At 40.3% G+C, this 15910-nt stretch overlaps 1 protein-coding gene across 1 annotated transcript in view; it reads left to right on the top strand.

The window, feature by feature from the left end:
- The window catches only part of snx29 (sorting nexin 29), a 156850-nt gene extending 145479 nt beyond the window's left edge, over positions 1-11371 (top strand). The window contains exons 20-21 of the mRNA XM_083933406.1: positions 2617-2756; positions 10272-11371. Of these exons, the coding sequence (XP_083789532.1) occupies positions 2617-2756; positions 10272-10398 (267 nt within the window). The 3' untranslated portion in view covers positions 10399-11371. The remainder of the gene's footprint in view (positions 1-2616; positions 2757-10271) is intronic.
- The last annotated feature ends 4539 nt before the right edge of the window (positions 11372-15910 follow it).

The raw sequence follows: 15910 nt of genomic DNA, 5'->3' as shown, positions 1-15910 counted from the left end.
TGCATATGTGGAAATTTTGAAATTCTTCTCACCACCTGTTGTTATACAGCTCTTTATTTGGATATGCTGTGATCCATACAGCTAGTGACTCAGCACAAGGGTGCAACATTCGTAAAAGTGTTGACGGTTGTCTTTAATTTGTTTTAAGTGATGATGCATAAAGTTGCATTCACTTATATTTAGGTTTATATGTGACGCAGTAGTCTGCTTACAGCTCTGAGATTCCTTTAATGACGCCAATTATATTTAACCAAAACTATGAGTCATAATTCTTCTTTGTGACAAATCTGTTATACTTTTCTCTTGATACTTTAAAAGGAAGTGGTACAGGACACATGGCTGGAGCAGGGCCAGAATACTTGCCACCACTTGTGTTCGGAAGTCTTCTCAGATCTGTGTAGAGCTCTGTGTGTGCATCACAGCCTCTGTGGGCGTTTCCCTTTGTTTTCATTTATATGCAACACGTTGATTTGACAGTGAAACAAATGTTTTAATGGAACTGGAAGATAGGTAGAAAAGGAGTTGATAATTGTGCGTCAGAGTCTACCTCAGTAAGTAAACATGAAAAGGTTGAGCTGTGGAGCAAATTGCTTTTTTAATATTTTACTTTTATTTGGATTGTAAGCATTAAAGTAAACACTAATAATAACCATGATTTTTTTTAATTTAAAAACAAAACTAATTAGTCTTAACCATGTTCCCAACAACTACAGTTTTTTTTGAAGATATGTATTTTGCTGTATTTCATCTCTTTTACAGCTGAAATGGATTGTATTGTCTTCTTATTTTCAAATTAGCAGCGATTCAATCTTGAATTTCATCCCTTTCTTTTTCTAAAAGCATTGCTGGTAATTCAAGTGTTAATGTCCCTGCTCCAGCAGGTAGCTTGTTGCAAACAAAGGAGAGAAGTCCCCATGGGACTCAGATGTTAACAATTTATAAACAAGCAGTTATTTCATTGCACTCATTGATTAATGAATTTGAACCTTCATCAGCCTTTTGTTATCGGTGCTTTCATTTGAAATTCTTTGTGGGGCTTTTAAGAAGAAACCACATTTGTATTTGTATTTCAAGACAGCAAATTAAATTCACTTGGGAGTTAGAATTTTAGATCAAAAGAGAAGCTGTAGTTTCAAAACCAGGAAAATGTTGGCATCCCATAATGGCCGTTTGTTCCAGTCCCAAGCACCAGAGAGTAAAACAGAGCATTGCCCAGGCTTTGTTCTGAGCCTTGCTGGACACCGATCAGCCAAGCTAACATTGGCCATGTGGCTCTGTGCCTGCGCCTCCAGATTCACTCTGTGAGCGAAGTCTGAATGCTCATATGACTGTGCCTGATTCTCTCTATACATCAGCAACCAAAAAAACAAATAAACACAAATATTCAGGTGTGTTCATCTTTGAAGATACATGATTTCTAAGTGTGGGAATCAGAGGCCTGGTCATCGGCTGCATGATGGACAGTTTTAAAGTGCAGCTGGTTTTAACTGCAAACATACAGTGTTTGTACTGATGTAAGGAAAGCGTACAGGAAAGGGACAAATCACACGGGACACCGATGCAAGACTTGATCCTGGACCAGGATATCATCATTCCACAGGTCACAGGTTTTTAAAGGGATGGTTCCCATTTTTTGAGGCGGGGTTTGTATGAAGTATTTCCCACAGTAGATGGTAGTCATCATGCCTCCCGCTTCGAGAGGGAGACAAGAAAGGCATACAAGCTAAGCAATGTACTGCTGTTAACAATGGCAGAAGCTTAATGTTTATATACTCAGTTCAATCGTACCCTACAGTATGTGTGAAATTTTTTCCCAACTTTAACTTGTCGTCACACAGCACTGCTTAAGTTTATGTGGGAGAACTGAAGCCATTCTATGCTCTCGTCCTCAAACAGGGCTGTCAGTTAGCCAGGTAAAGCAGGGAATTCTAAAAATAACGTACACTTAAACTGAAATTGATTTTTTTGGTGGCTAAAATCTGTTTAGGTGCTGCTTCCATCCACCACAGTACATTTTTAGCTTCCGTGCCTGTCATTCTGCCTGCTGCTCCAAACTGGAGCCGACTGTCATTTACTGTGGGTAATACACTACCTATGGACCTAAGTACCTCATACAGCCCCACATAAAAAACGATCCCTTTAAGTCACAATATCCAATTTTTTGTCCAAGACAGCATATGTTTGTAAGGCCCACCTTCATCCTTTTGTGATTTTTAGAGCTCTTTTGTAAAAAACAGTTGCATCTAAGAAACATCTTTAATGGAAGTGGTAAGACAGTAAAGTTGTGGTACAGAAAACCCAAAGAATGAGCTTAATGATGCTATAAAGTTCCATAGAGTGGAGAGGAACGGCAGAATCGGTTGATAATTATTTGTGGATTCTGCAAGCAACCCCTTTCACATCATAGATTACACTCAATGCATCGTGATATAATTGAATATAAAATATTGATTGTAGTCGCTTTGAGGTAGCCACCTAATGCGTTATTTCAAAGTGATAAAAAATAATTTGCATGTTGAAACTTGAACCTAAAATTTTCCAAGCACCATTATATCTATAACTAACGTGTTGTTCTCTCTCCTTCCCTGCTCTGTTTGTGTGTCTCTCCATCTGCAGGATGCCAAGTTTGTGGAGGAGAGGAGGAAGCAGCTGCAGGGCTACCTTCGCACAGTGATGAACAAACTGATCCAGACGCTGCCGGAGTTCACAGCCCGCCCCACCAAAGAGACCCTGCTGTCTCTGCTGCCTTTCTGTCTGTAAGTGGACACACACAGGCAGGCTTAGTACAGTACTTTGTGTGTGTGTGTGTGTGTGTGTGTGTGTGTGTGTGTGTGTGTGTGTGTGTGTGTGTGTGTGTGTGTGTGTGTGTGTGTGTGTGTGTGTGTGTGTGTGTGTGTGTGTGTGTGTGTGTGTGTGTGTGTGTGTGTGTGTGTGTGTGTGTGTGTGTGTGTGTGTGTGTGTGTGAGAGAAATTCAGGAGAAGGATGCCAGCACATGTGTGCAGGTGCAGGGCTCCTGCCTGTGAAAGATTGCTGCAGTTTTACAGAAATGTGAGTGTAGGTTTTCAAACAGGAAACATCAGGGAAATAAATCATGGAATGTGGGAATCTTAGTAACTTTCTTTATATAGTCATAGCAATTAGTTGTTGTTTTTTAGTAGCGTTTTGTCCACAGAAAACTCAAATATTTACCCCACTATTTACCTCTTTAAATATAAAGCTGCCTTTAACCACCGCCAAAATCCCATTATATGCTCACATGGCATCTAAGAAGGTAAAAACATCAGTTTTTGGCAGTAGTTTATCTCTATTATACCACTTCAATTAACTAAATCGTCAGAAGGAATTAGCTGCCACAGTTGTTGTCATAGTAGTAGTTACAGGATACAAACAGGGAGAATTAATGTCACTGACAATGCCAAATCCCCCAAAAACAAACGTCCCTGCATATTACACTCATACATAAGTCACACATACTAAGCGTATATGTTCTCTCACACACATTCACACACACCCAAAATAGCAAGTGTGAAAGTGCATGTTGCCTCGGCTACCCACTGTCCTACCAGGCAAAATCTGAAAATGAGATGTTCCAGTCATTTCCTGTCGATAGTCAAATCAGTTTGCACTTACTGCGACCAGTCAGCTGGCATGACCTGTCACGCCATCTGACTGGAATAATTTCCTGTCTAGAGACATCGGAGTCATCAAGCTAAGGCAACAACAACAACAACAACAACAACAACAACATAGTTGACATAGTTGGCTCGTGGATTTTTGACCTTGTTAAAAGCCACTACATATTCCTATGCCATGATAGCATTTTTCAGATCATTCTCATGGCATAAGTTCATTTGTAGAAAAATGAGTGCAGTCTGTGTTGCTTTAAAGGTCCCATATTTTAAAAAGTGAAATTTCCATGTGTTTTTTTTATTGTCAGGTAGGTTGAGGTGTTATATAAATATGTGAAAGAAATCCACAGAGAAAATGCACAGAGCCCGTATTGTGCCTGTACGACTGCGTGTATGATTGTGATGTCACAACTAAACTATATATGGACCTTTTCAAGGGTGTAAACATTTCACATTCCAAAACAGTCCTAGTTTATTTCCTGTTGCAGTGAATGTGAATGACATTATCTGACAGGAAGTTACCAAGGACCAAGGCTGTTGCCTAGCAATGGAATTCTATTGAAAAGGTCTATAGGAAGAACATTCCACTACAGTGCCGTTCATTCCCCGGCTGCAGTGACGGTGCAGAGACATGGAGAGTGCAGATGTGAAAGACCAGGAAACGCTGACCAATCAGAGCAGACTGGGCTTTTTCAGGACGGGGTCTTACAGAGACAGGCGCTAATATGGAGCGTTTCAAACAGAGCATGAATTCAGGTATATTCAGGCAAACAGAATGACAAAAATAATGTTGTTTTTTTTTTAACATTTAAGCATGTAATTTTGTTCTAGTAGAAACCCAAAACACAAGTAAAAACCTGAAAATGAGCAGGACATGGGACCTTTATTTACATTAACATCAGTGTCCCTGTGTATGGGAAAAGGTGGGCTTACATTATGTAATGTAATGGTTCAGATCAGACTCTGGTGTGGTTTGTTAGATATGAAAGCAAAGTAGACAATCCACAGTACTGTGTGATGGTAGATATGTTATTTAATGTGGAATCAAAGGATAAACTACTAAATCTATCTGCTTATCGGGAAAACTGTCCAGAAAGAGATCCCCTCAGATCACAGAATTATCCAAGATCATTTGGTAACCATGGTAATGCATGTGCACATCATTTTTCATTTTCACAGAAGGAAAAGGAGTTTGTGCTGCATTTTTGTTCTACTCTGTGTATACCATCTCCCTAACAATGTTACTTTTTAATTTGATTTCTACCGGTTCTACATTATTTATGGCGTATAGTATGAGGTCCGGTGGTAGTCTAATGCTCATAGCCAGAGTAATTTCTCTGAGTTAATGAGAAAACATGAATAAACTACATTAGGGTGCAGCATGACCTGCTGCCAGTAGTAAAGGGAAAAGTTAAAACAGTAATATCAGTGTTACAAAAAAATATACATGATAATTATAATAAAACCAGTACTAAAAGCCTAATACTTATTTTTTCTTGGTCCGTCAAGTGACCTGATCCTCTGGGATTTTGGTGAATTCTTATGAGAGGCTGTGGAGCTTTGGGGAACTTTAGAAACTGCTGAATTGGATGGTTAACAGGAATATACTAGAATACAAACCTAGTTTGTGGCTAGAACAACCGGAGCTACATCCACACTGGTGTTTTTAATCACGCTGGCTGATTAGCAAGGTGGAGCTTACCTGGGAATTACTTGATTGAATAAGGACTTTCCAAAGGGCACCACACCAAGCAAGTACTGTAGCATCAGTACAGTCATTACAAAAAAATCTTTATTCAATATTGCATAAGTAGAGATAAATTAAAATCGAGTTGTTACTTTTTATGTGGGAAAAAACATGGTAAACCTAATATTAATCATAGCAGAGTACTTTTACAAACTTGCGTCTATAGGGGTATTTTAACTATTAGTGTTTAAACAAAACAACAGGCCAAAGTTGGCTAAGCTCTGCTCTCTGTGGTGTTGTGAAAGCTGATACTAAGGGTCACCACTCTTTGGCTGTGTGACCAAAAAGTAATCTCAGAAAAGGTTAGGATTGAAGTTGAGATGATGCAGCAGAGAAACAACCGCAGCAGTTTATCAGAACATGATGTTGACATTTTTGACATGTTTGCACAACAATATCTTGAGCATCAAACCGAGTAACGTTGAGTTAATGGTCGATGATTTTTACTTGCATATGCAGGTCTGTCTCGGCTTGCTGTGATCTGTGCTGACACTGGAATTTTCACTACTGTACCATGACGCAATGAAATCGCAACTGACACTGAATCAACACAGATCACCATACAATAATATTCCTGACGTGTGTGTGTGTGTGTGTGTGTGTGTGTGTGTGTGTGTGTGTGTGTGTGTGTGTGTGTGTGTGTGTGTGTGTGTGTGTGTGTGTGTGTGTGTGTGTGTGTGTGTGTGTGTGTGTGTGTGTGTGTGTGTGTGTGTGTGTGTGTGTGTGTGTGTGTGTGTGTGTGTGTGTGTGTGTTGCTCTGAGGCCGGTTATGTTTAATAGTTTAACATGATGTTACTGTCTAACCTGAACTCCATAACTGCCTTTTCAGTTGCCATGATCAAACCTACGCTTGTCTAACATTTCCAGTGAGGTATGAAAGCCTGATTAGTCTGGTCATTAACTTGATGGGAGGGGGGGATGTAAAGGAAGCAGAGGTTAGCAAGAACACTGTTAAGCTTTAAGTAGAAGCCATACATTATGTACCAACCGTGTCTTACCTTAATTAGGAAAACCTTGAAAACTGTAAAATTTAAAATAGTGGCCAGCACAAGAAATTCAAGTTTGTGTGCAGTCTGTGTAATTATCCTCTGTACCCCTGTGATGCCACCAGGTTTTGTGTCTTTGTAACACACTGGCGAAACCTACATAAGGGTGGCAAGACTCACAGATGCTCTGGTGCATTGAGATAATTAGATGGCAGTAGAGAAAGAAAATGACAGGAGGCACTTCAGTGAGAAAGATGAAAAGAAAGGAACCCCAGAGGTTCGAGGGAAAGAGAGCTGGTCAGAGGAAAGAGAAAAGGGGGGGGGGGGGGGGGGGGCAGATTCAGATCCCATGTTGAGGCACTTGGTGCTCAAAAGCCAGATGGATTTCAAAACTCCTTACTTATACTGCACTGACCTAAACGCCTAATGCTATTTTCAGGGACAATATTCCTGTAACAAAGCCATAAAAACTGACTATTTTCCTCTAAATATTAGCTTGAAATTGAGTCACCTGAAAACTATGTTACATGCCAATCATCTGGTTGGTTTTTGTAATAATAAGCTACTCAGATTGATGTGAGCTGACAGATAACTTACTTGGAAGGGTTCCCACTGCTCTGATTGAACTATGCAGTAGTTTGACAAAGGTAGTAACACTATTCTTTGCTATTTGATCTCCTTGATCTTTCACAGAGGAGATAGAAAGGTAAGAGTGGATGACATCTCGTGTTTTCAGACGATCAAATGACTGCTCCCAGGAGAAATAATGATATCTGCTGCATTGTAAGTAATGTTAGAGTGCGTTTTGCAGTTTAGATACATGAAGCGGACAGCACTGTCTTTTTTGTTGAAGACGCCCTGATCGGACAGAGCGTCACAAGTTGCATCTATTTGTTATTCTTGCTCCTAGGCAACCAGTTTTTTGTTTTTTTAACTTCGTTCAGGACCCTCCTGCAAAAACGTGAGGCACAAACACCAGGCACTCAGCAAAACACCTCAACCTCATTGAAAACAATTTTTAAAAGCCGCGCCATGTTGCTAAAAGGCTCTCTGTCTAATCGGGGCATTAAAGTGCATTTCACTCGGACAAAACAATTAACACAGGATGAATTTTAATGATTGACTCCCTTAATGTAGCTCCATCATCGAGCCTGAATTTTAACGTGTCCGACATTTTGGTTTCTGACTAAATAACTACAAAACCCAACTCATGATGTTCCCTTCAGCCTTAGTTGTACTTTTTTACAAGCTTTACAGCTTATTAGCAAATTTTGCTAACATGCTCAATTAAAATGGTAAATGGGGTAAACAATACATCTGCTAAATACCAGTATGTCAAAACATGGCTGTGGACCTGATTCTAAGGATAATCAAAGCTTCAGCTGCTAGAAAACTAGCACACCATTAGAATCAGGTGTGTTCCAGTATAGGGAGAAACCTAAAACATGCAGGGCAGTAGCACACCAAGTCTGTATTTTTACGATTATTTCAATCACGTTTACACAGCGACTCCAACACTTTCAACCATCATTTAAGTCGTGAAAAAGGTCTGACTTTCTCCGGTTTTTCACATCTGTCTGTTTGACCACTCAGAGCCGCCGTACATCTGAAGGAATTCACTGTGGGTCATCATTAAAGTTGTACTCCATAAGATTCTCATCTATTTAATTGTCTTTTAAGTTACTATCCATCAAAGAGTGAGTGATCATATGACCCACTAATTAAATCACTTCTACTTGCCTTTTTGTCAAATGACGGCAGTGCTTGTACACGCTGATGTGTACTAATCTCTTTATGCCTCTCCACTTCTTGCAAGTTGCAATTTTTCTCACCCTTCTGCAACAGCAAATTGGTCACACCTCTCGCTAGATTTGCCAGCATTATGTATGCAGCACGACCTCAACACCTTTATTTACCCAAAGTTCACACTCTCTGTCTAGTTTCTCACCTTATTGACCCTCTGCCTCTGAGAAAAATATTGTAGACCTTCATCTCAGGGTCAAGAGCAGTCTGTGGCAGTATGACTTCAGAATGAGGATGTAACCCTTTATTGTTGTGGCCTGAGACCTTTATGTGTGTGTGTGTGTGTGTGTGTGTGTGTGTGTGTGTGTGTGTGTGTGTGTGTGTGTGCGTGTGTCTGTGTGTGTCTGTGTGTGTGTGTGCCTGCCTGCTTACTCTAATTATGCACCTCTACTCAAAGTATTGATATTCCAAAAGTGCTTGGATAAGGTATCATCCTAAACAAGTCGATATCATGTCCAAATGGGGGACCAGCACATGCTGAGAGCCAGAGGGTAAGCCTAATTAATTTAGCACATTTGGCTACTTTACCCAGTTTGATATGAATAAATGAGATGGCTTGTGGTTTCCACTCTGCATGCCGCCCCCGATCCAGTGAGATTTTTTGCTGATATAAGTCCCCATCGCATCACTATGTGACCAACCTTGGTCAAGTTCAAATTGTGTGATGCACTTGATTGAGCTTGCGTGGTGCGGCACAGACACGGGTATAAGGAGCCATTGACGAAAGAGAACACGGCATAATGTTCACAATATTAACAAAACTCAGGTTGTTCCCATATTATCTGGTCACGCTGTCCTTGAAGCTTTTTAATCTAGATGGTTATGAGAAATCATTTTCATACTTGGGATACTTGGTTTTTTTTTAAGTGAGGTTTTATGAGGTACTTATCCATAGTCAGTGTGTCACCTACAGTAGATGGGGGTCACCTTGACCCCAGTTTGCAGAAGCAGGCAGGAAAACAGGCATGGAAGCTAAGAAACGTACTGCTTGAACAGGGGGAGCAACTAAACGTATTTTAGCCACAAAAAAATCAATGTAACTGTCTCTTCCATGCCTCAGCCTATTTTAACATGACAGAGCCTCCCTCACTGTGCTGCTTTTCTAGCCCCTGCTGCCTTACATACAAGCATATGGCCCACAGTGACACTTTCAGCCAAAGCACCTCACCATGAGTGCATTTATTTTTAGCATGTGTTGTTTGAGTGGGAATCAAACTCCAGGACAACCCAGATGTCCCAGATAACATTTATCACAGCTCTATGCTTCATTAAAAGAGGCCATTTGAACATCAACAGGGAGACGCCCTGCTTCGTCATTGTTTTTAATAATTGAAAATCCCTTTGTCAAAGAAGCACTTGAACTCGCCGCTGCTATTAGAGATAGTTTAGCAATGAAATGCTCTGGAAGAATGCAACAGCAAAGCATTTAACTCCAGACATTCAATCTCCCTGCATTTAATTTCCTTTCTTTGACAATGGCCTCCCATTCGGCCTCATCCTCATCAGATAAGACGCAGGGATCAGGGGTTCACATGTTGTGAAGACTGTCGCCAGGGTAACAAGAACAACAACGTCATGAAATAGCCAAGATTATATCCTTCTGAGTAATGAGAAGCAAGCCTCAAAATCTATTATGAGATCAGAAATGTACAATGATTCCTTATGTCACAAATAATGGCCTTCTGTGGCGCGGTCAGGAATAATGATGGTTTTAGATGCTGAAAAAATGAAAAGGTCACAAACATACCTGTAGCTTTACCTGGGAAATGAATTCCATAGGATTACATGGAACAGAAAAAAAAGCTTGACAGGCACAGTAAAACCAAAGGGAGGCTAACAGTCACTAATATACAGTATTTTTGCATTTTGCTATTAATTCGCAAATTAAAAACGAGATTCAGTTTATTTGGTCCATGGAAGCTTCTCCATTTGCTGTTTTGACCTTTCTTGTGTTTTCTGAGAAAAAGTCCTATTTCATAAAGTAAATCATGCATTGAAGTCTCCAGATGCAGCATCGGTAGGTTTGCTTGAATAATACACTTGGTAATAAACTTTTAAAGTCCATGGTTCTTTTCTTCTCCTTCCTGCCTTTTCCTCTAATCCAGAGACACACCCCAGACCAACGATGGTGGAGCCAAGACGCCACGGTCCAAAACTTCATCCCGCTTCCCCAGACTGGGCCGCAGCCGCAAACAGGAAACCAGACCTGAGCCCCAGAGTGGCGACCTTTAACCCCCAGAGCCTTTGAACTCTCTATAGGCTGAGGACGATGACGTCCCTGTGTCTACCCTGAAGGGGACACATAAAGCGCGTCTATCAGACCTTCAAAGCCTTACAGATAAAAGGCCTCAATCGAGGAGGGGGAGATGGATACTTGGAGGCCTCTCTCTAAGAGAAATGTAGATGTGTCTGTGCATCGCCTGGCTGAGTAAAGTATAAATGACCCCCCCTGAGGTGGCCTATCGATGGACTCAATCATACAGCACCTCTTACCTCACTGAGAGACCAAAAGACTCTCTGTAAACTGCACATGAACTAGCCTGGACTGCTCTCTTCTCCCTAATCTCAAACACAATGAGGTGATGGAACCGTGTTCTTTTTTTCCTTTTCTTACTCTGTTCAGTTTTGTAGTGTATCATGGTCACAGTGCCTACAGTGTTTTGTAGCTGCTTTCCTGCTCTGAGGTAAGGGTGTGAAGAGAAGTGAAGAGGGAGAAGATTGAAGTATTCTCAAATGAATGTTGTTTTTCAGCTTATGTGTCAGCATTTTGGACATTTAAAAAAAAACGATAATTCACTATCTCTGACATTGAACACAAGGCAATGGGAATTCCTTTTTCTCATTTTTGAAGTTTATCTATAATAACCATAATATTTATGGCTATTACAGATAATCTGCAAAAATGTAACAATGCCACCAGGGGTGAAGTAGTTATCAAAACATCTTTTAAATGAATACTGGTGTCCTGTCCAGGGGGCCTGCCTTGCGCAGAATTTTTTTTTTTTCCTCATATCCACATGTCTAGGGTCAGTTTTAAACACCTGCTCTGATGTGTCTGATAAATTTGTGTCAAATCTGTTTGAGAAGTAAGGGAGGGAAACCCTATTTTACCATTTCAGTAGATTGGTAAACTGTGTTTGGATATGTTTACCTGTACTATACAACTCCACTATATCGCATATATAGGGGTCTTCTTCAAAGGTTAGCTGGCTATAATAAAAACTTCCTTGTTTAAAGATTGTTTAACTAATGTGTCTTAGCAGAATTTAATGCAGCGTTATGTTGCAAATAAATGTTTTAATGAGGACTAAACACTTGAAGAAAAGCTGCTTGTTAGAGTGAAAGGAAAGAGCTTCTGAGCATCAAGTGTGTGTAAAACAGAAGCTCATGCATATGAATGGTTACCCAAGACTAGTCAGAGACTATGTTCAAACGAGGAGCGATTTTGTTAGCGGGGTGTCGAAAAACTTGAATCAAAGGGTCGGCTCACACAACGGTAAACACTGTTCAGCCTCTATGAGGGAGGGGTGATCAAACCAGGCTTGTGGGTTTTAATTAAGTTGTTATTCTCACACAAAAGTGACCCTCACCGGTATCCATCTACTAGTTATTACTGCCAATGTTTGGGAATTTGGTCACAGGGATTAAACAGACTTCCCTGAGACCTTACTGTGGTCAACATAGGGTAATCTGGCCAATAAGAACAAAACTAAAATACAATATCAAATCTTTTGAAAGAAATTATATCACATATTGACATTCTCACAAATGACACTGCGGTTGCATCCTATCAAGAATGTGTAATGTAACTTACAGGGGAATTTAAGTATTTTGGCTCCTACAGTATTTCCCCATGTACAGTATGTCTGTGTAAGAGACTTGGCAACAACTCTTGTGAAATTTAGCAGCCTGCAGTGTAGTACAACAGGGCAAGAACTACCGCCCAAGTATGTCAACTCAAATTGCTTGTTTTTGCAACTGACAGGCTCAAATTGTTATTTTAAGTGTAAGTGTTTAAGTCTTTCTCTGAAATCTCATTATGAGATCCCGCAATGATTTTTTATTAAAAACAATGGTTTGTGTTTCTGAATTGTGCTAACAATACGTGAAGCTATGAAGCTATGCTTTGCAAAATTTACTTTGGAAGGGACGGGCTAAAGCTGTGTAGTAAGTAACTGTACTACAAATGGATCGTAACACGTTTCGAAGAAGAAGAAATCCTACCAAAGCACATTTTCCTGAAGAAAACTGCTGTTCCAAGAGTGGAGGGCTGCAGACGGAGGGAATTTAGCCAATGCTATTAGCTGAAGTTACTGTGTTAACCTGGCATCAGCACATCTACATTTTTCTGTAATGTAGTCAAACACTTCCAATAACAATCTGAGCCTGTCGGTGGCAAAAAAAAAAGCACTTTTAGTTGTACATTGTTACAATGCTGTACATTGACAGTCGTTATTGCCCCGTACGATTACTTTTCATCCTGGCAAAAAAGCTGTTCCTATTAGTCACTTACAGGAAATACATGAGGGAATAGGGTTTAAAAATACAGAAATACTCATTTAAACATGTATTTCTGACATTATTTTTTTTATTGAAGACTATTCTCTGCTGTGACACAGTAAAACCGTAGACTTGGTGATATTTGAAGTGTAGCACTGCCGTATATGCATTTGCAAAGTCAGCCTACGACATCATATTATAATCTGTTCAGCTGACAAATAAACATCATCACGTGGTCTCTCTATTATAACAAAGAGCCTTTTCATTGACATCTCTTTTACAGCGTTTGTCTCTGGGACCACTGGTGGGGCTAACTTGCACAAATATCCATATTGTATGTGTGGTAATGCACAGTAATTATGCAGTGTCATTCACAGAACGCTGTCTTTAAGAACGCTACTGATTTAGCATTGCACTCCTATAGCACTGTCGGACTCACAATGGGCAGTTTACAAAAGATAGGATCAAAATCAAAAGGTTTTTTTTCCTTGTCAAAGAAATATTACCCACATTGCAACTCCAACATAGTCAGTTCAGTCAGAGATTCAGGTGTGTTATGCTAATAGCAGCTATGTAGCCTCGGGTTGCTAGCCTCAAGCAGTGATGAGGTGCAGGCTGAAGAGGTCTGTTAGGTCACTACTTTTTAACTCCACACCTCCAGATTTTTTTCCTCTTCAAACATGACAATTTATCAGACTTAACACAGCTCCCGCTTGGGGTTCAAAAGCATTCATACAACTTTTTTCACATATGCAGTAGTAGCCTTTCAGAGTCAGACTTTGATTTGTTAAAATTATTATGAAACTTTGAAGGCAACCTAAAGGTACCTAAATACCTAAACTAACCAAAAATATTGTACTTATAATTTACTAATAATTATTCACATTATGTTAAAGTTATAATCCATACTATTTTCATCTAGTTAATTGTCACCAGAGAGGCCGCTGAAAAAAAGATATCTCAAATATTACGGATTGTGACTTTAAGGCCTAAAGTCAAGGGCATGGACACTTTGAGTGACAGGTGGATGCCGTCACATTTGGCTGACATGGACTGTAGGCTTCATTTGGCCCACTTGGCACCCTCCCCATCTTAACCCATTTTTGGACCAGCCTAGACCTACAACCAATCACAGCACCTGGGTAAGAAAATTTCTCAAATTACAGCTACACAAAACTGTGTTTCTGAAAACATTTATCTAAGAAATAGTCAATACAGTGCCTAGTTTGACAGTTTGATCTGAAAAGAAAAAAAAACTGAGCCGAATGGAACTGCAGACTGGAAAGTGACTCTGTCGGCCATCGTATTAAACCCTCCCCACATGAGATAAATGGTTGTGATTGGTCCACTTAAGGCCAGGAGGACTCTAAATCTGTCTGAATGGGAGAGGAGCCAGACAGATCTGCCAGCAAATAAAAAAGGAGTTTGGCAGATTCGTCTGGTTTCCGGGCTAAACCTCACTGTTTTGGGGATTAACACTTTGAATTTAAAATGAACTTTTGTTCGATTAAAGAGGAAATCTCTGCAGGGCACCTTTTATACCTGCAACGTTTTGTTTCAGAAGAAAGTGCTGATGTTTCCTCTTGCGGTGACTAAGCATTGATTCAAAACGAGTTTCAACCAGGATTCTTCTGCTAAAAGTCAAAGTGTTGTTCCTTCGATGGCTTGAAGCTCTGTTGCTCTCCAGGTGTCCTGCCGGTGCTGTTGAAAAGTACGAGCATTTTAATGACAATAGCAAGAAGTGCAGTAAAGACAGTTCCTGGTGGACATGACTGTTTACTCACAAACGCCACTATTCTTTTAAGATGCTGGATGAACTGAATATTACTGCACATTGAGGCTGGTAATCAGAGATGACCAGCAAAAGAACTGGGTTTAGCTTATTGAGTTGCAGCCGAAGTGTTCTCTTGCAGTATGTCTGTTGTAGTGTACTTTTTTGTCTTTGCCTTAGTCAGCAGTCAGGCCTTATCTATCAGTGTCACAGCAAAGAGAGGCTGAACAATAAAGAACGGTGTGTACAGTACAATACCACCACCTCTGTGTCAGTGTTGTCATTGTTAACCCTGGTTGCTTAATGGCAAACGGCCATTATGTAATCCTGCTGCAACAGTAGGCTTTTCTGTGTGTGTGTGGGTGTATGTCAGTGTACGTAGATGCATTCATGCGTGTGGGGGTCCATACAGAAGGGGTTTATAATGTCCTTGAAAGACAGTAGGTGTGTGCTAAAGTCTGAACATGTTTACGGTGAGATGAACGCATCAACGCTTGCATTATATTCTGCATACGCGTAAATGGATATATATTGTGAATTCCATCTTCTGAGCATCTGCGGCCCTCATTGCATCTGTTCTGCACGTGGAATGGTTATTTAACCTTCACTGCTCCACTAAGCAGTTTATGAGCTTTTACTCAAACAATTCAAAGCAATTTTGGGAAAGGCTGTGTTTTTTTTTCTGCGCTGGGCATGCTGCACCGGGTCGGCAGAGAGAAGAATGGTGAGGGCGTACTAAATGCTCATTGTCCACTGACCAGAAAATTGGTTACAAGCCCGTTAAGGATTTGGATGGTTGCGTTTGGCAATGTTAGACAATACACGCACATACACACAGCTAGGTGCATCCGAGCCAAGTACTTTGCATGCTGACACAACACATGTCCTCCAATGTTTCTATTGTTTTCATTGAATGGATTGGAAAAGCCTCGCTCGCCTTTGACTTTTTTTGTTTGGAAAACAGCTGAAAAAGACTGACTTCAAAAGTACAACAAACTATTAGAATATGTATATCACATGATATTTTGTCTCTATATAACTCTTATGATACATCTTATAATTTGGTAGATTTGTTGTGTAGAAGGAGATCTAAAGGTCAGAACGGAGGTCACACACAATTTGACGAGTCTGACTTCTAATAAGCCTCTAATGCAAAACACTCGGGAGATACCAGGAAAGCAACAGCACATGGGTAAATTGTTTGATTGTTTGCACTTTAATAACTATTTAGAGCTTTTTTATCCAGTATTTCACCTGTAAACTCTATCCTGCACTGCCTATAAAGAGAAGAGAGGGCTGCTTAGAGCCAGAAGAGGTCTTCCAACTCGGCTGACTGCAGCTGACTCAAACCTGTTCCTCTGGTCAGGATAACTTTACTATCCTATTGCACATATCACCATATATGAAGCCACTCAACCAACATTGTACTGTCTAAGTCACTTTATTGCATTTGTATTGGTTATCGTCTGTGTA

The sequence above is a fragment of the Echiichthys vipera genome (genome assembly GCF_963691815.1).
Source record: "Echiichthys vipera genome assembly, chromosome: 18".
NCBI lineage: Eukaryota > Metazoa > Chordata > Actinopteri > Perciformes > Trachinidae > Echiichthys > Echiichthys vipera.
Note: the sequence above shows the minus strand (reverse complement) of the source record. Positions and strands in the feature narration are given on the sequence as shown.